Source organism: Brachyhypopomus gauderio, chromosome 4 (genome assembly GCF_052324685.1).
Source record: "Brachyhypopomus gauderio isolate BG-103 chromosome 4, BGAUD_0.2, whole genome shotgun sequence".
In the NCBI taxonomy this organism is placed as follows: domain Eukaryota; kingdom Metazoa; phylum Chordata; class Actinopteri; order Gymnotiformes; family Hypopomidae; genus Brachyhypopomus; species Brachyhypopomus gauderio.
In genome coordinates, this window is record NC_135214.1 from 22647006 (window position 1) to 22666305 (window position 19300).

At 47.1% G+C, this 19300-nt stretch overlaps 2 protein-coding genes across 3 annotated transcripts; one reads left to right on the top strand and one right to left on the bottom strand.

Annotated features, from left to right (window-relative positions):
- Window positions 1-609: 609 nt before the first annotated feature.
- LOC143512583 (uncharacterized) lies at window positions 610-10355 on the bottom strand. The gene is made up of 9 exons (XM_077003088.1): window positions 10212-10355; window positions 8816-8909; window positions 8560-8725; window positions 4542-4684; window positions 3486-3662; window positions 3220-3336; window positions 2817-2903; window positions 2385-2532; window positions 610-2032 (listed from the first exon to the last, which is right to left on the bottom strand). The coding sequence occupies exons 1-9, from the start codon at window positions 10223-10225 to the stop codon at window positions 2010-2012; spliced, it is 969 nt and encodes a 322-aa protein (XP_076859203.1). The 5' UTR covers window positions 10226-10355; the 3' UTR covers window positions 610-2009.
- Window positions 10356-10617: 262 nt separating this feature from the next.
- Window positions 10618-19221, top strand: LOC143512584 (solute carrier family 35 member E2B). Of its 2 annotated transcripts, none has more exons than XM_077003090.1 (9): window positions 10618-10859; window positions 11430-11887; window positions 13240-13375; window positions 13481-13608; window positions 14506-14626; window positions 14722-14775; window positions 15596-15668; window positions 16724-16869; window positions 16954-19221. In XM_077003090.1, exons 2-9 carry the CDS (start codon window positions 11605-11607, stop codon window positions 17180-17182), a joined length of 1170 nt encoding a protein of 389 aa, XP_076859205.1. In that variant the 5' UTR covers window positions 10618-10859; window positions 11430-11604; the 3' UTR covers window positions 17183-19221. The 2 variants fall into 2 exon arrangements, with proteins under 2 accessions (XP_076859205.1, XP_076859206.1); XM_077003091.1 differs by having other exon boundaries at window positions 11446-11887.
- Window positions 19222-19300: the final 79 nt, after the last annotated feature.

A 19300-nucleotide genomic window follows, 5' to 3' on the forward strand; every position in this document is an offset into this window, starting at 1 on the left:
TGCTGCAAGATGTTTTGTTCCCCTCCTGTAATACTTGTGTGGGTGAGCTGAGCCCAGAACGTGGAGAACTGACACTACTGGATTACCCTGTTACCAGTTCTGTACGTCCTAACCTTGCTGCTCTTATTCACCAAGATGATTTACCTGACAAAGCCTTGTGGTAAAATGTTAGGAAACACTTTCACAACATTCTTGTGCACATACCTGTGCAATAGGACTCTAGAGGACTCCAGAATTGGATTTCCTTACAACATATTTCTGATCATTACGTTTTCCTTTCTCTGTTTAGCACCAAATTTCTGGCACATAAGATAAACCAGGAAGGCTTAAGGATATGAGTTCTGTTTCCTTGTCATGGCAACAGCAGACTGTGTAAAGTAAAGTGATTTGTTGTATTATGAATTAAAAGGGTTGTATGTTGTGTAACACTGGAGTTTCCACACAAAGAAAGAAGAAATAATCTAAAGTTCCTTTTTCACGAGTTTCCTCATCTGACACCGTGAAATCTTTGTGGACATAATCCTGCTGAACAATGGTAGTGTCTGCTTAGAACTGTGAGACAATACATTAAATAAACTTCAGAACAAGTCCGTTAACATGATCACAATCTTCGCTTGAAAAGTATTTATTGCAATTTTAATCACAAACGTATTTTTGAAAGTACAGAAAGTCTTCAAAAACAACCTGAAAACTATGTTAAGGATTAATTGATTAAACAAACATGTTTGTACATACTTGAAGTGCTACAGCGAGTACGTACATCAAGTAGAAACAATACCTACTTAACACTGCTTACCGTAGATAAGGTACAAAAAGGGTTATCTTCAATACATTTTTTAAAAGTGTCATCATTACACGAGAATCGGTTCTAAAACAGTCCAGTTAAACCAGTCCAAATGAGCCCACTCCTCCATGCTCATCTTAAAGCAACACTTCCTCAAAACATTAGCTGGTCAGTCTACAGGGAGTTTTTCTTCCAGCAAGTAGTATCAAATAATAAATATTCCCGACCATTTTCTAACAGTATACAAAATCTACTGTTAAATCAGTTCAAGCCCAAAAATGTCCATGGTTGAACCTTCGATGCGTTATTACTGACAGCACTCAGGAAACAGAAAGAAACATACAATGTAACACAGGACTGCTTCCGTCATAGTGGCCAGTCGGACCTACAGACTCAACACTACGAGCCGTTTTGCAGTTGGTCCAGCCGAGACTCAAAGCAGCAGTGTGATTTAGGAGATCTCATTCCAGAAATGTTTGCACAAATACATGTAATATATTACATACATGTAATGACTAATGTGAAGGGGATATGAAAACTCAGTCTGTAATGGGTCACACATGGGTTCAATCAGGCACTTCGATATAATGTCTACAAACTTAGAATTGCATTTAAAAATACAGTAAAAGACGTCTTTGCTAATAGCTAAGAATGGCTAAAGCTTTTAAATGCAGAATTTTGTAAAGCCACAATTTGCAGCACGCCTAGCATTTCACAGCAGGTGACCGTGGATAACGCACGATGCTTCTGCCAGGCGGAAACCTTAAAGAGGGAAATAAAATCTTGGACGCTCTTAATCAACAATAAAAGTCTTTGAGTCTGAAGACTTGAGCGTCGCCCTTTCACGGCACAGAAACTCCAGCACGTTCGTTCATTTAATGGATTTGGCACTTCTGAGACTGGACTCAGGTGGCAGTTTAGGGGCATTTGGCTGTGCTGCCACTCACACTCGTCGTTTGAAATGATTCACGACCATCTTATAATGGGCAGCGAATGGAGCGTAAATGGAGAGACCTTCCCCATTAAACACCAATGACAGTGCACGTTAGCCTGAGGTTTGGAAACCAGACCACAGTACAACTATAGCTGCCATGCAATTCATGCTTTAAAACGGTGATTAAAAGCAGAACATAAAAAAAACACATAAATGTCGTATGTGTGTACTCGCCGTTGAGTGACCTCCTGTTAGCCTTCGCGCTCCTGAACGTCGTCTTCACAAAGACGCCTACGGCAGTCGCTCTGCAAACACTGCAGCAGAGAGACGGACATCCTGAATCACGGACCCCGGTCGCACGCACCAGCAGCCATTACTGTACAACAGCAGCTCAACGGTCAGTTACGTCTCCACTTGACTTGAACGTCTCCACCGAGCCCACTCAATATGGGGATGCTTCCCTGAGAACCCCCAAAATTACTTAAACTTATGGTATTTTAATCAGTGACCTTGGCGTAACTCAAATGAAAAGAGCATTCACAATAGCTCAAAGCGAGCGTAACTCAAATTGTGAAGAGCACCCACAGCGGGGCAATAAAAAGAGGCCCACACAGACAAACTCAACAGGTTTTGAGACGGCAGCAACTCAAACGTCAGGACACTCACTTCTCTCACGCAGGCCCTGGCCGAAGCTGCGGTAGAGGTGGAACAGGCCCCAGAACAGCACGCACTTGATGGCCACCGACACCACACAGCCCGTTATGGCCGCTGCCTCCAGGGTGTACGTCTTGCTCTCGCCCCACTGTGAAATTATCTGGAAGGGAGGAGAGATGCACTCCAGAAGACCTGCAGACCACCCAGATGATCCATGATGTCCTCACGGGCACATGTGTTTGTGTGTGTGTGTGTCTTTGGACGTTTGCTGATTCAACCAAACATGCGCATATCTGCAAAGTGGACTTTCTGTCATAACTGAAACTGGACAATAGAGTTCCCTCGTATGCAAGTATGTGATGTTGAACACTGAAGAGTAGATTATGGCATTGGGGTGGTAGTCCGTTAGAAAAACGCTTGATAAAAGGCGCTTTCATGTCTTACCGAGTAAAGAAGATAAAAGAAATAAGCCAGCTGAGGCAGATTCTGGATGACAAAAATCCAAACCAGTGGCTTCAGTTCTTTCAAAACCTAAAAGCAAATGAGAAGCAAGTCGGGTAGGAGCAAAATGTGAAAAATATTTGATTGAAGCACTGAACTCTGCCATGGCAGCTGCGGACGGTCTGGTGAGGCTGCTGCCATTACATTGCTGTTGTAAACGATGATAACGATGGAGAAAGAAGCTGTAACTCCTCTTAATGAATGCTGCCATTTCTCATTACTGTTTACACCGCCCCTTGTGGTCAATAACCACATTGCACTTCAAACACACAGACGGGCTACCAGGACCTGACACCTGTTCTAGTGACTCATGTGGGACACAGAAAATATAAACATGCCGACTCACAGAAACGGCTCCAGTGGCAGCAGTGATGCAGGCCCACACAACTCCCACTCCCAGAACGATGGTGTGTATGTAGGATATGGATGTGCCCGAGGTCAGAATTAGGATGCACAGGCACAGCTGGTGGAAGTTTTGCGCAAAAAAAAAAAAAAAACATCCAGATAGACAAACGAGCACTAATACAATGAAATATATTAAATGGACAGATTTTGCTGTCACAGGTTTAAGTGCTTTGCCACTACTGACTGGGGACCTCTGGAGAGAATCACCTGGGCCTGAAGGTCAAAGGTCACCATAGAGAAGCAGAGGTTCAGTAGGCAATACTGTTGTTGAAGGCTCTGCAAAGCTCCGCTCACACGGAAGGCCATCATATTGGGCTTCAGAATCAGCAACGAGGCACAGATCACATGCATTAAACCCAGGCACAGAATACACACAAAACGTACCTGCAACACACACACACACACACACACACACACACACACACACACACACACACACACACAACCAATGTAGATTCATTCAAATACAAGAGACACAGAAATGTAGTTACGTGTGTGTTTGCACACTGTTGCTTGGCTCATACGTTAGAAATCATAGGTGAAACCTCAAATTCTGATTTAGCAGTGTAGGTTTGCGAAATGCCACCAACTTTGCCAGCTAATTATTAACATTAATGTTAAGAAGCATTAAAGGATGTGCCCTGTTTTGTAATTCATGCTTACTGAACATTTTTTGACTTTTTTTAACTACTCATGCCTCAAAGACACAGTGAATATAGACACACTCACAGTGAAAGTCAAATGTTCAAAAATTAATGCTTATTCAGAATTTTTTTTGATTGACAGGGGACCACTTGAAGTAGTTGCATTATGTCTTGCAGTCTATGTCAAACTTCCCCATAAGTTCATAAACCCTGACAGAGACCATGACCACCAGTGTTTCTTCTCCTTATTAATATACTTCACTTCATAAGTTTCCCATATGTGGTAATAAACTACATGAAATTATAAACACAACACATTAAACAAAATTACACAAACTTTGTACCACATGCAGGGCACTTACTGCCTCTAACACGTGCTTGTGAAACGCATGTTGTCCTTCGCATGAAGAGCGAGCCGTGTTGTCACATTAACGCTCCCACTGTTCACGCAACGGTTTGATTGCATAATTACTGCAATTACACACATCCACACACAACCTACTGCCAATTAAGGCAACGGCTACTCCCCTAAATCAATACCGGAAGTTGGCTTTCACGCGGGGCAGGGGCAGGAAGGCACCAGGGGGGCAGATGAGGCCGCGTGAGGAGGGGTACTTACTGTCAGCAGCGTTGGATAGGACGACAGGACGCTGAAGTTGACCACGGAGCGCACCATGACAACGAGGACGCACAGCACAAACACGATCAGCTCCTGCCTGTTCTCCTGCAGCACGCCTCGCATGACGTAGTAGATGCAGAACACTGGGGAACCACACACACACACACACACACACACACACACACACACACACATACATACATACATACATACATACATATATATATATATACACACACACACACACACACACACACATATATATATATATACACACACACACACACACATATATATATACACACACACACGCGCACACACAATATCTAATGCATGGGTTAAAGTTCTCCGTCACCACGACGGATTTCCGTCATTTGATTTTTTGGGGGGGAAATTCCGTCAAATCCTAATAAACCACACAAACGCGTGCTATCTGTTTTGTGGCCAAAATATGATTCTCTCACTGGCGCTCATCAGCACTGGATGGATGACGGCGGTGTCATTTGATTGACTTGCGGGTCCGCCTTCAGATTTTCGGACATTACGTAGAAAAGTTACCTCCCTCCTCATACTTTCTCGAGTGACTGTGTCTCGAATTTTTTAACTTCGCGTGGACCGATGAATTAATCACAGACGCAATGAATTAATAATTAAATATTCATTTGTTCATTCATTTTGAATATTACAATGTCATGTCCATACTATAAAGTAACTACATTTCATTTTTTATTTGAATTTGTAGTGAAATATAGAAGTTATGGTTATTTATACTGAAGAATCTCTCCACCGACCACAGACTTTTCTTCATTTAGCTTTAATACAGTCGGAGAAAATAGGCGCATTCTTCCATTTAAAATGTCAACTTTTTTATTTCTAAACCAATTTAACATGGATGGTGTTGTTCTGTTTGTATTTAAAATCTCTATCCAGTGGTGTGATTTAATTTGCCATTTTTGGATATTTAATTTTTTTGTAACATACCTACTTAAAGCAGGCAATCTTACGGCTTATGTTTTTGCGATAGTGAATCTGATAAAAACAAGAGAGCTTCATACTGTGACGCTCGTAGGAAGGAGGCACGACGAGCGTCGCAAGGTGCAAAAGAGAACGTTTTATTGGACGAAACAGACGTGTAAGCTCCGAGCGTAGAGCGAGCACAACACACACTCACACTGGCACGGAACTTTAGACAAAGACGAGCACAAGACACTGCGCGAGCGCACATTAAATAGGTGATTAACACAGACCCTCGTGATCTCGAGACAAGGCACAGGTGAGACTACGAACACGCTCACAAACAACCCACACCCACGGAACTACTAATATGGACATAACAGCACGCAGACGACATGATGACACGCCCACAGGGAAGGGTCCGGGGCTGTGACCGTGACAGAACCCTCCACCAGGGGCTCGCTACTCCCGGAGCGTCCCGCGCAGCTGGAAAGCCCCGAACCAACACCAACGGGCAGGTCCGGAGCCGCCGGGTTCACGAGCCTCCGAGAGCCGTCTCCCCCGATGGTGGGAACCGCCACGAACAGCTCTAGAACACCCTCCCTGGGAAGACAGGGGAAAGTACATTAAACACGGGCACGTGGACGAACACACATACAGGAACATGAAACACAAGGGACACAAGAGGGAAAAGGAAATTAGGGATAAACAAGGGGACTGACAAACACACAGGCACGGGCAGCCAGGAGATCGCGCTCCCCGCTTGCAAGAGCGCGGCCAGCGGCGCGAACCCTCCCAGGACTGCAGGCGGAACCAGAGGCGGGGTCCCTTCCTTCTGCGGGACCGGTCCTCCCGCGCGCGCAGCGCTGCTTGGCGCTCCAGGCAACCGCGCACCCGCTGGCTTGGCTTTGGGCGCTTCAGGCTTCTTCCTGGGCGCTGGCGGGGGTTTTGCCTGACGCCGCTCATTGGCCGGGGTGCGAGGTGCCTCGGGGGGCAACCCGAAACACACCCCCGGGCCTCGGGTCTCTTGCGCTCGCCGGGGTAGCATCTCTTCGCCCTCTGACGTCTCCATCCGCTCCTCCTCCTCCGAGGCTCCTGGGCTCCTTGACATCGCCTCTTCCACGGAGACGTAAGGCGAGCAGTCCATCCAGCTCGCCTCAGAGCCCGAACGCACCTCGCCCTCCGGTCTCCTCCCCTTCTCTGTACGCACGGTCATTTCTGACCGCACAGAGGAGGAAGAGCTAGACACCTCCTCGCCCTCGCTGTTGGATTCGGCGAGTGGCGCACACACGGACGGCGGAGGGCTGACGTCTTGTTCTCCCTCGCTGTCCTCTCTGGTGGACTCCGAGTAGACGGACGGGGGAGGACTGACGTCTGGATCCTCTCCTCCGTAATACACGGTGGGCGCCGAGTAAACGGAGGGAGGGGGACTGACGTCTGGATCCTCTCCTCCGTAATACACGGTGGGCGCCGAGTAAACGGAGGGAGGGGGACTGACGTCTTCACCCTCGCTCTCTCTGTAGTGCGTGCCTGATTCGGCACTTACAGAGGGCAGAGGGCTGGCTTCCTCGGTCACGAGGGGAGCGGAGTGCTTGAACGGAGCAGAGCTGGCACCTCTCTCCGTCTCCTCCTCGGAATCTTCGGAAGGAAGAGGACTCTCCTCCTCCTCGGACTCCTCGCTCCCAAACTCAACCTCGGGGGGGGCAAATGTCCACGCAGCTGTGCTCACATAGAACGGCCCAGTCTCCTCCAGGTCTGCCGGGGGGAAGGTCCCTTCCACCAGCAACTCCTCTCGGGCATATGCAGGGTGAGATGAATGGCGACGCTTGCTTTTCTTCTTTCCCTTCTTTGCCCGGGGAGCGTATCCCGGCATCTTGACGGCTCGTCTTTCTGTGACGCTCGTAGGAAGGAGGCACGACGAGCGTCGCAAGGTGCAAAAGAGAACGTTTTATTGGACGAAACAGACGTGTAAGCTCCGAGCGTAGAGCGAGCACAACACACACTCACACTGGCACGGAACTTTAGACAAAGACGAGCACAAGACACTGCGCGAGCGCACATTAAATAGGTGATTAACACAGACCCTCGTGATCTCGAGACAAGGCACAGGTGAGACTACGAACACGCTCACAAACAACCCACACCCACGGAACTACTAATATGGACATAACAGCACGCAGACGACATGATGACACGCCCACAGGGAAGGGTCCGGGGCTGTGACCGTGACACATACCTTTTAAAACTCACCAGGATTCACTAAATTTGACTTGATCTTTAAATAATTTTCTGGAAGAGCACCCCCAGATAACTCCATTATATAAACATTTATGTACATTTATTGCTCAGGTGTTGCATTTTGTTGCTTCATAGATTCTCTCTTTTCTCCTTACACAGGCTGTTTAGATAAATATACTTTATAAATCTGTTTATTGTGTAGAATTAGGCAAAAGAGGCCTTGTCCCAACTACACCACATTGTCAGTAATTGCTGGCATTGTCTTTTGCCAGGAAAAAATTTCAGTCAAATGAAAATTTCTTGCTTTAACCCATGATCTAATGATCAGCACAGGTAATACTTTCAAACTGCACTAGTTATTCTAAATATTCACGTCCAACCCTCATCATGTTGTATCGGGTCCACCCTCTGGTTGTCATGGTTACTGTGTGCCACTGCGTGCACCTCACTCAAGTGTCCCAGAATCCCGTGCTTTCACTCTGTCCCCCTCGGTTTACGCGACCTTTCTAAACACCGTGCCTGCACTGCCACAAAGCAGCCCTGGCCCTCTGCGGCCAGACCGCTGGACCCGCCCGAAACCGTCGTCCCATATCACCTGGATGTGACCTCATTCAAGCTAACTCCTTAGGGTGCAGGACAAAGACCAGCAGGGAGGACACAAAGTAAAACTGCCCGTGTTGTAAAACTGGTTAGATGAGGCATTACTGGTAACTCACTTCTTATGTGACTAAAGCCAGGATCAAGTCCCCAAATGCTCAAAGAATTTAAATTCCGGCTCAAAGAATTCGTGGTTTGGCAAGAGTGAAGGAAGGCGAGAGGCACTCACAGATGCCCACCAGCTGGATGAGGGAGATGGTCAGGTCGTCCTCCTCGGGCTTGTGGATCTCCTTCTGGATGTTGACTGCCGTGAGGACGAGGATAGCCAACAGGGAAATCAGAGCAAAACAGAAATAGACCTTGACGAGGCACGCCAGCTCCGACCACCGCTTTATCTGGACAGAGGAGAGGACAGTTTATGTACAAAGCAATGTAGTGACGTCCTACACGTGAGCTTTAATGGGGCGTCTGCTCGTCGTACTCACTGGTCCACATGGTGTGGGAAGCAGCTCCCTGTGTCTTGGCTGCAGGTTAGGAGAAGGAAGCTCGGTGGTGTCTTGTTGAGGCAACACCAACGAACTGGTAAATCAGTAGTGAAATATGCAAGACGGAGTACGGAAGTCAGTGTAATAACCACGTACTAACCACCGTTTAGTCCCCAAAAAAGTCAAATACATGAAACACAGTTTCACCACTATGGTGCCACGTGCAGTTTGAGTACCGTGACATAGACATCAGTAAAGACATCATAGACATCAGTAAAGTTTTGCTAATTAAAAAAAGCAATGACTACATTTGGGTATGGGTACAGTTTCCTCTTCTGTTTATCGCAGAACTCCATTACGTACACGTCTCACTACACGTCCCACTACACGTCCCACTACACGCCTCACTACACGCCTCACTACGCGTCTCACTGCATGTCCCACTGCACGTCTCACTACACGTCCCACTACATGTCCCACTACACGTCCCACTACACGCCTCACTACACGTCTCACTACACATTTCACTGCATGTCTCACTACACATCTCACTGCATGTCCCACTGCACGTCTCACTACACGTCTCACTACATGTCTCACTACGTATCTCACTGCATGTCTCACTGCATGTGTCACTGCATGTCTCACTACACATCTCACTGCATGTCTCACTACATATCCCACTACACATCTCACTACGTATCTCACTGCATGTCTCACTACATATCCCACTACACGTCTCACTACACATTTCACTGCATGTCTCACTGCATGTCTCACTACACATTTCACTGCATGTCTCACTACATTTTACATTTACATTTACGGCATTTAGCAGACGCTCTTATCCAGAGCAAACATGTCTCACTACACATCTCACTACATGTCTCACTACGTATCCCACTGCATATCTCACTACACGTCTCACTGCATGTCTCACTACACATCTCAATGCATGTCTCACTGCATGTCTCACTACACGTCCCACTACACGTCTCACTACATGTCTCACTACACATCTCACTGCATGCTACACGTCTCACTACGTATCCCACTACACATTTCACTGCATGTCTCACTACGTATCCCACTGCATATCTCACTACACGTCTCACTACACATCTCAATGCATGTCTCACTACACGTCTCACTACACATCTCAATGCATGTCTCACTACACGTCCCACTGCATGTCACACTACACATCCCACTACACGTCTCACTACACATCCCACTACACGTCCCACTACACGTCTCACTACACGTCTCACTACACGTCTCACTACACGTCTCACTAGACGTCCCACTAGTTTGGAAACCACTACAGATGCTCGGGCCAACATCACTGCATCCTTAACCATCGGAACAAGTGAGTTTTTGCTAAACAAGCACTCACCAAACCTCGTCCATTGCAAGAGATCTGAGGGCAAAGCTTGTTTGAGTCCCACATCAACGTCCTCTGATTGTGAGAATCAACGCACTTCTTCAAAATAGAGTTTCACTTGCATTTTAAGAAACACGTAGGGAGGATCTTTCAATATCCCCACTTCCGCCCTAGTGACGTCACACACACGTTCCGATCACCACTGCGCTCCACTAGCGCAGCACGTTTACGCTTCAATACTGGTGATTTTCCTATCATATGCATCATATATTTATTGAATATACCACGTTTATCAGTTTAGTTGTAAAATGTACAATGATATTTATCCGACACATATAAGCTCAGTTAGGCTATTTTAATTTAGAGTAAAATAAGGACTGTGTGAATGCTGCGCAGAACTGTGAAGTTGGTGAACACACGAACGCTCCCACTGGGCAGCGCACACCACAGCAGAAGAATCAACACGATCCGGCGCAGCGGAGCAAATCTGTGTGGTTCGGCGAATAACGAACCCAGGAGTCCGGTCGGGATTTAAACCAACCGAGCCCATATTTGCACTGACTATCATTAGCGCGATAAAGATAAGCGGGCGGTCCGGTACACACACCCGGAGCTGGAGCGACTGGTCTCCCATGAGCGGCACCACCGATGCGGCGCCAGGTACCGCTCTCTCCTCCCGGACCGGACCGGTCCCCTACCGCCTGTTTAGGTTCGGCTGGTGTCGGTGCAGTCTCCCCTCCAGAGTTGAGGGGGTATTAGAGTAAAACTGCCCCGTCGTGGCTGTCCAGCTGCCCCAGCTAGCGCGCGCGCCCCGTGACGTTAGCTCGTGCGCTTCTGCAAACACTTCAGACCAAATTCACATGTTTGTGTTTAATTAGTCACTAGATATAAAACCTTATAGGTCTGTAAATATTTACGCCGTGGCTAGATGCCTTGGGAGATTTTCACAAACTTTCTCCTGCATGTTTATTGTTCCTGTAATTAATTATTAAAAGCTTATCAGGAGCCTCGATATTGCCTTGCTTTTGATTTCTGGTGAGGGTTGCTTGTGTTTTGCGATGCTGCTGACTGATGTTGTTCAATCTTGTAGTTAATATAATGGCATATTGTGTGTGTGTGTGTGTGTGTGTGTGTGTGTGTGTGTGTGTGTGTGTGTGTGTGTTTAAAACCTTTTTGGACTTTACTGCTGCTGTGTGAATTTTAACCCTTGTCATTGCTGTTATTGTCAAGTTCGTTTGTGTTGCAGAGGTCATCCGACTTGCACCTGTAGGCTCTTCAGCAAGTTCATTCCAAGACCACAGGCTCTTGAACATGCAATAGAGCATCAGAGCTTCTGCAAGGTGCACAGGGCCCCCTCACGTCCTGCGCCGCTCTCCAGAAGAGAGCGGACCCGACCCGGGGCACCATGCCTGCCAACGGGCGCCTGGGGCGCTCCATGTTCTGGAGGCTGCTCTCGCCCTTCAGGAGGCCACGGATGGAGCGTGTGATCCTGGCACGCAGCGACAGCATGGCGGGCGAGCAGGTGCTGAAGATCACCATCACGGAGACCACGGTCATCGAGACGGACTCGGGCGCGTGGAACTCCACCTCCCTGTGCTTTCTGGGCCTGTGGTTCTTCTTCAGCTTCTGCACACTCTTCCTCAACAAGTACATCCTGTCCCTCCTGGAGGGAGAGCCGAGCATGCTGGGTAAGTGCTGGGTACCGTCCTCTCTGATTGGTGAGTTGAAGGTGCCCGTGCAGTCATATGTAGGGGGAAGAGTTCCATACGTGCAGGCCCGTTACCCCACATTGTGCAAACACGTGGTGTGTTTGTGGCCAACACCGTGGAGAGGAATGCAGGCTGTTCTGTTTAAAAGCCTTATATGCATTAGACATTTTGAGTGTGATAAAGAAGCGTTGTGTCCTGTGCCATACATCCTTAAAGCCAATAAGCAACATAGCATCATGGTTTATGCAGTAGATATTCAGGTGCTACATCAGTAACTGTGCAACACCTGTTTGAACTTTTCTTCTTTTTCTTTTTTAAAGCATCTAAAAAGGCATTTGGGCCCATATAAAAATTATTTTTAAATGTACTTTTATTCAGGCTAGGGCTATTAATTATGACATGGCATGTATTTATAGCCCTGTTAGCATCTCGTTCGTTTTTAATCCCCACATTAAATATTTGGTTTATTTTTCCCACTGCTAGCTGTGTGTAACTGGGCCGGGAAGGCAGTGGTGAGACACATCACCTGAGGGTGGTGTGGCTTTCAGGTTGAACCTGTACTCTGTATACGGCTGGTGTGGTGAGGTGGCGTTCAGATGCCACCAGCTACCAGACTATTGACAGGACTCCAGTGGGGTTTGGTTGTTGTTGCTTATAAATCACTTTTGGTCTTTTGCAAAGGTGGTGGGGTGGAATTGTCTGACCAGGATGGGTTTTTGTTTGCCTTTTTAAAAATAAGACTAATAAGATGTGAACGTTGAAGGAAAAGTTTAACCAGCAGTGCACTTTTTTTTTTCTTTAGCAAACCACTCTTGGCAGGTGTTTTGCGACGACATTCAATTTCTTGTCACCCTGCCTACATTTTTTTTACCCACAACATACCTAAAAAATGTAAAGCACAAACCCATAGAGCCCCCATACTCAAATAGCGGCCCGCGGGCCACATCCGGCCCACGGGCTATCTATTTCTGGCCCGCGAGCTGTTTTGAAAAGTGTTTTTTTTTTTTTTTTTAGGAATCTTTTTTTTCAATCGCGCTATCCGCTCTTATTTTGAAATCGCGCACCGTGATCTCAAGACGATGCTGGGGATTGCCTTTATGGCAGCAACACGTAGCAGACGCCCAAATGCGTTCACCCCCCCCCCCCCCCCCCCCCCCCTCCGTAACCGGCCCCGTCAGTGATTGAAAAAATAAAATGTGGCCCGTCATCATTTCTATTTGAGTACCCCTGCCATAGAGGCTGCGTAAGCTGTCCTGCTCAAGGCAGACAGGGCGGCTACACCCGTAAACCAGCTGTACACCCTCCTCTGGGGTCACCCTTCTCTGTCTCAGGTGCCATCCAGATGCTCTCCACCACGGTCATCGGCTGCTTCAAGATGTTTGTGCCCTGCTGCCTGTACCAACACAAGCCCCGGACGGAGTACCCGCCCAACTTTCTCATGATCATGGTCTTTGTGGGGCTGATGAGGTGAGTCTTCCCCCCCGCAGGTCCCCGCCCAACACCGGGACAACTGTTGTTCGGCTGTGCGGAACGGCGTGATCCATGTGTGCCCGCCTCTTTTCGTGTTCCCAGGTTCACCACAGTAGTGCTGGGACTAGTGAGCCTGAAAAACGTGGCCGTGTCGTTCGCCGAAACCGTAAAAAGTTCGGCGCCCATCTTCACCGTCATAATGTCCCGCCTCATCCTGGGGGAGTACACGGGTAAGGAGCAGGACACGCCCCTTGGGCAGGACACGCCCCTTAGGCTGGATTTCATAGGTTGTCCCAGCATGCTGGATTTACAAGGCACTGATTAGCCAATCCCAGCTCTAGTCATTTTCTGCCTCGTTGAGCCTTGCTGCACCAAATGGTAGATCCAGACAGAGACAAAGGGCTTTATGAACGGTTCAAATTGTTTGCTAATCTGAGATCAGTGAGAACTGCTTGTGTACTCCAATACTCTTAAGTGTTTGATTTTTGGAGTATTTCTTGATCATGAAACGTTGTTCATTTAAGAGCCGTCAGCTCTTCTGCTTTGAGATGGTCAATACTCAAGGTCAATAACATGAACCAGTCTTACCTGTTGTTGTATAAGTTACATTTACGGTGAAGCGTGAGGCAGTTACTCCTCTGGTTGCCTGCTCGTGGGACGGCTCACTAAAAACACCAGCGAGTGCACGATTGAGTGTTTGTGCATATGTTCAGTTCCTTTTAAAGTGTATAGTGCATAACTTTATCTAAAACAAATGGTTCAACCAGAAGCACCAACTACTAAAGCACGAACACTTTCCAAGCGTAATTCGTTTAAAAATGCGTCTGTATTGGTACAGTATGGGAGAACACGACACTGCGATGTTTCCTCCTCTCCTCCACTCTGTCACAACACTGATTTCATTTTGTGGCTATATGTCACATGACACAAGGTACCAGGCGGTGCTGATTGGCTGCTGTCCAACATGTAGGTGTACTATCACTTTTACTGTCTGTACCTCTTTTGTTGAGCTCAATCAGGCAGATCTCTCTTCACGCTTGTGTCAACAATGACACCCAACCGGTGTCCACCAGTGGGGCGGGTGTACCTTGTTGGTTAATTGCGGCTGGTGTGTTCTGGGTCTGCAGGTCTCTGGGTGAACTTGTCCCTGTTCCCGGTGATGGCAGGCCTAGCCCTGTGTACAGCCACAGAGATCAGCTTCAACATGCTGGGCTTCTCTGCCGCGCTCTCCACCAACATCATGGACTGGTACGTGGTGTCTTCCCTCTTAACCGTGGCCCACGGCAGCGTAGGAAGTGTCTAGATAAGGCTGACCAAAGTCCTCTCCCTTCCCCCCGTTGTAGCTTACAGAATGTGTTCTCCAAGAAGCTGCTGAGTGGGGAGAAGTATAAATTCAGGTGAGAAGATTCTTGTCTTGGTGTGTCTCGTTTGTGTCTCAGCATGCAATGGTTTCTCACAGTTTCTCTCAGTTTCTCATAGACCTTGATGATCATGTATATATTTGAACACACAAAGTCAAACAGTGTTTTGTGTGTTCAGATGTGTGGCGCCTTATATGTGAGAAGGAGAACAGGGTAGAAAACAGAACCGGAGGTGTTCCTTTACAGGAGAACAGGGTAGAACACGGAACCGGAGATGTTACTTTACAGGAGAACAGGGTAGAACACAGAACCGGAGGTGTTACTTTACAGGAGAACAGGGTAGAACACAGAACCGGAGGTGTTCCTTTACAGGAGAACAGGGTAGAACACGGAACCGGAGATGTTACTTTACAGGAGAACAGGGTAGAACACGGAACCGGAGGTGTTCCTTTACAGGAGAACAGGGTAGAACACGGAACCGGAGATGTTACTTTACAGGAGAACAGGGTAGAACACGGAACCGGAGGTGTTACTTTACAGGAGAACAGGGTAGAACACAGAACCGGAGGTGTTCCTTTACAGGAGAACAGGGTAGAACACAGAACCAGAGGTGTTCCTTTACAGGAGAACAGGGTAGAACATGGAACCGGAGATGTTACTTTACAGGAGAACAGGGTAGAACACAGAACCGGAGGTGTTCCTTTACAGGAGAACAGGGTAGAACACGGAACCGGAGATGTTACTTTACAGGAGAACAGGGTAGAACACGGAACCAGAGGTGTTCCTTTACAGGAGAACAGGGTAGAACATGGAGGTTTATCCAGTGCTGCTGATGATGATGATGTTCTCTGTCCAGCCCTCCAGAGCTGCAGTTCTACACCAGCGCAGCTGCCGTCATCATGCTCATTCCTGCGTGGGTCTTCCTCATGGTTAGTCAACCGTCCGCAACGTTGAGTCGCTTCCTCCGTAGGAGCCGTAAAAGACTGCGATTGAAATGTCTCATACTTTGAGTGCAGTCTCTCATGTAGAAAGGGAAGCCTTGCGGTCCGTCAGGTGACCCATGACCTTTCACACGGTCTGGAACTCGCAGCAAACGCACGCCGGAACATTCCACCCATGCTGGCTTGTCTTTACGAGCCGAGACTCTTCTTCAAGCCTGAAAAGTTTGACTGGACAGCATAGTGACCGCGCGAATCCGCGCTGCCATTGTAGAGCAGTGATATTAATGTGCATTTCAGGGCCCTTCTCACCACCCTGCACAATGATCTATGACACCGTGTAACTCAAACTGCAAGTTTTTATTTATCAGCCAGTGGCACACCGTCTTATTCTCAGTTACTGCCATACCCAGAACCCAAACACAGCCTGCAGAAAACCTGGCAGTGATGCATCTGCCCTGAATAAGATCTCATATGTTCTTGTGGTCACAGTGAAAGAGGTGCCATCGCGAATCTGGAATCCCAGTTTTATGACTCGTAATCGGCCTCTCTGAGGTCCTTGTTGAAGCGCATTTTAAACACGAGGGCATTTTGTAAACAGGCTTTTGTTTTCCAAGCAAGTGATCATTCTTTTGTACTTTGTGAGAGAACGTTGATCTACTTCCTTGTGAGCTCGACCCAGTTGACCTCTTTCTGTTGTTCCTGGTTCATTCTTTTGCCACGTTGAAACGCGCACAAAAAAACCCCCCGACAAAGATCAAATTCATTTCTGCGAGATACTATCTGAAGGCTCATACTTTTGGACGAACAAAAGCTGTGAATATGAGGAGTTCGACTCGTTATTTCCCGGGTGAAATCAGCAGTTCATGAATCTATACCGCGTAATGCTTAGCCCATACAACCTCTGATCCATCTTACAAATCCATCCCTTCGTCTACACTACACCACACAGCACATTCGTACAGATTTCAGCATCATGAGCCGTCGTTGCCAGGGGAGCCCCCGTCTAGCCCTGACCGCCCTGTCTGCCGTGCCCCTCCCCCCAGGACCTGCCTGTGATAGGGAAGAGTGGGCGGAGCTTCAGCCTGAACCACAACGTGGTGGGTCTCCTGCTGCTGGACGGGCTCCTCTTCCACCTTCAGAGCGTCACGGCCTACGCCCTCATGGGCCGCATCTCGCCCGTCACCTTCAGGTAAGCCCACCGCCCCGGCCAGCGAGAGCCACCCGGGGGACGTCGCCCGTCCTTAATCCTGCAGCCCTCTGTCTCCGTCCCCAGCGTGGCCAGCACAGTCAAGCACGCCCTGTCCATCTGGCTGAGCATCGTCGTGTTCAGCAACCCGGTGACGACGTTGTCCGCCATCGGCACCGCGCTGGTGGTCGTCGGCGTCATGCTGTACAACAAGGCCAGACAGCTGCAGCGGGCCGCCCTGCAGGCCATCGCCCAGACCTCCGACCCCGACCAGCGACCCCTGCTCCCGGAGGTCAGCGTCAAGGCCGCCGACTGATCCGGACGGCTCTCGGAGCCTGCGGAAAAAAAGCGAAGAGTGAGGCCTGTCTCAACATTTACAGAGCACCAACGAAAAATGGAGGAACTGGTGAAGGTTGAAGAAATGACACTTGTGTAGAGTTCTGTGCCTGGAAAATGTCATAAAGTATGACATTCCTAAACACCCCCCACCCCCTCATTTTTTATACATATGAAATGGTAGTGGGACTCATGTAAGGAAACTAGTCTATTGATTTACAAAAAATGAAAAGCAAAAAAAAAAAGTTTCTAAGTTTACCTTTCATTCCTTAGGCCTCTTTGTTTGTTAAAACAGTTTGCTTTGTCTTTCTTCTTAAAAAGAAGAAAGATAATTGTTGGCAGAAAAAGAGACCTTTTTTGTCGAGTGTGACTTCAGTCGTGTGTTTAAACCAAGCTGACAGGGACGTTTGGTCTCGCTGACATTACCTCATCGATGACACAGATGTGCACACACCTCCATCCAGTGAAGGCCTCGTCCCTCCATGGCTTTCAGTTAGGGACCACACCCCAAGACCACAGGTGGGGGGTTTTGTCTTAGTTGATCTTTTTAGTTTCTTTCTGCATTCCCTAACTTGACCTTCTCGGATGAGAAATCATGAATCTTTCCAGCCTTACAGCTTAAACATGGTAAGACTACATGTTCCATTGTCGGTGTAACTTGTGGACTCGAGGTTTTCCAAAGATATCGAGGGTTCGAGGCAGCGTTTGTCCTGCTTCCTCCTTTTTGACCACGACTGTCTGCACTCGTGATGACAGAGAGCTGCAGCAGCTCAAACCACTGCAAGGTTGCCAAATGTTGTAGGAAATAATGCCTTTTTACATTCTGTATCTTTATTTGCTTTTCTATATTGCTTTGATCTAGGCTTTTATGAGGCCTATAATTTGATCTCTCTCTTAAAAGAAAAAAAAATATATAAAATTATGGCTGACTGTTGTTTACTTACCAATATTGAGTGGCTTTTGCTGAGCCTAGATTTGTCTTGATGAGCTTGTAATTGGTCGACTCCTGTAAACCACAGGTTGGACTTCTGTGTCACTTGGTTATTCTGATTGAGGAGAAATAATCAGTTGCGTCTAATTGTTGTGTTTTTAATTGTGACACTACAATCTGTAGGTATTTGAATATGATACATTCATGTGTATCGATATATTTTGCCCATAGTGATGGGGATTCTGTAGGATACTTGTGAATATTGTTCTTATTTTTACATAGTAGAACTGAAGTCGTTAGTAGGTGTTTAATACTTAATGAATGAACTGCTTTGCCTTTTACCACTTCACCATCTGTGGTCTGTGGTCTTTGTGACCACTAATTTAAAGTTTGTCTATTCTGTCCCTCAGGTGGAAACCTGTAGTGTTTTTTAAATGTGTAAAACGTATCGTCTAGCCTTCACTAAGGTGCCTCCCACTCTTCTTTGTTTGTCTGCCAGTAAAGATGCCCTGTGTTTGTGTCAAGACTTGAAATTCAAAACAGCCTGTGTTCTTCAGACTACTGAGCTAATGACATTCCCTGTGGTGGTCAGTTAACTGACTAACATCATCAGTTCATCGGAATCTGAACCGTGAACTTCAGATTCACGTGATTTCGATGGACATTAGTCTTACGTGGACCCTGTGGACTGGGACTTTTATATCTGTGGATGCAATTCTAAAAATATGTTTGTTAGTTTCATAGGTAAAACCTGTTATTGTGTTGGCATTAATTTAATGTCCTTCACTTAATGTAGGTCTGAAGATGGCAATATGTGTTCTAACATGTAGATTATCCAAATGTGTCCAGTAAAAATGAATTGTGGGTTCGGGTTTCTATGTTCATGGAAGTTTGTGTTGCATCTTGAGATGATGACATTCCATTCTTAAGATGATGTATTTTCATATACTAATGAATCAAATTCCTGTTTAAAAGGATTTGTCTGTATAAAATTGGTCTAATCTTTGTGAAAAGGTGTACAGCATACTTAATTGAATTAAAATGAAAACAATTTCCTTAAGTTTTCAAATAAATTTATATTGAATTCACCATGTTTGTGTGTTTTCTTTTAGTTCTTTTTCACTTGTTAATCCGTTTCTCATAACTGCTACATAATGAATTACTGGC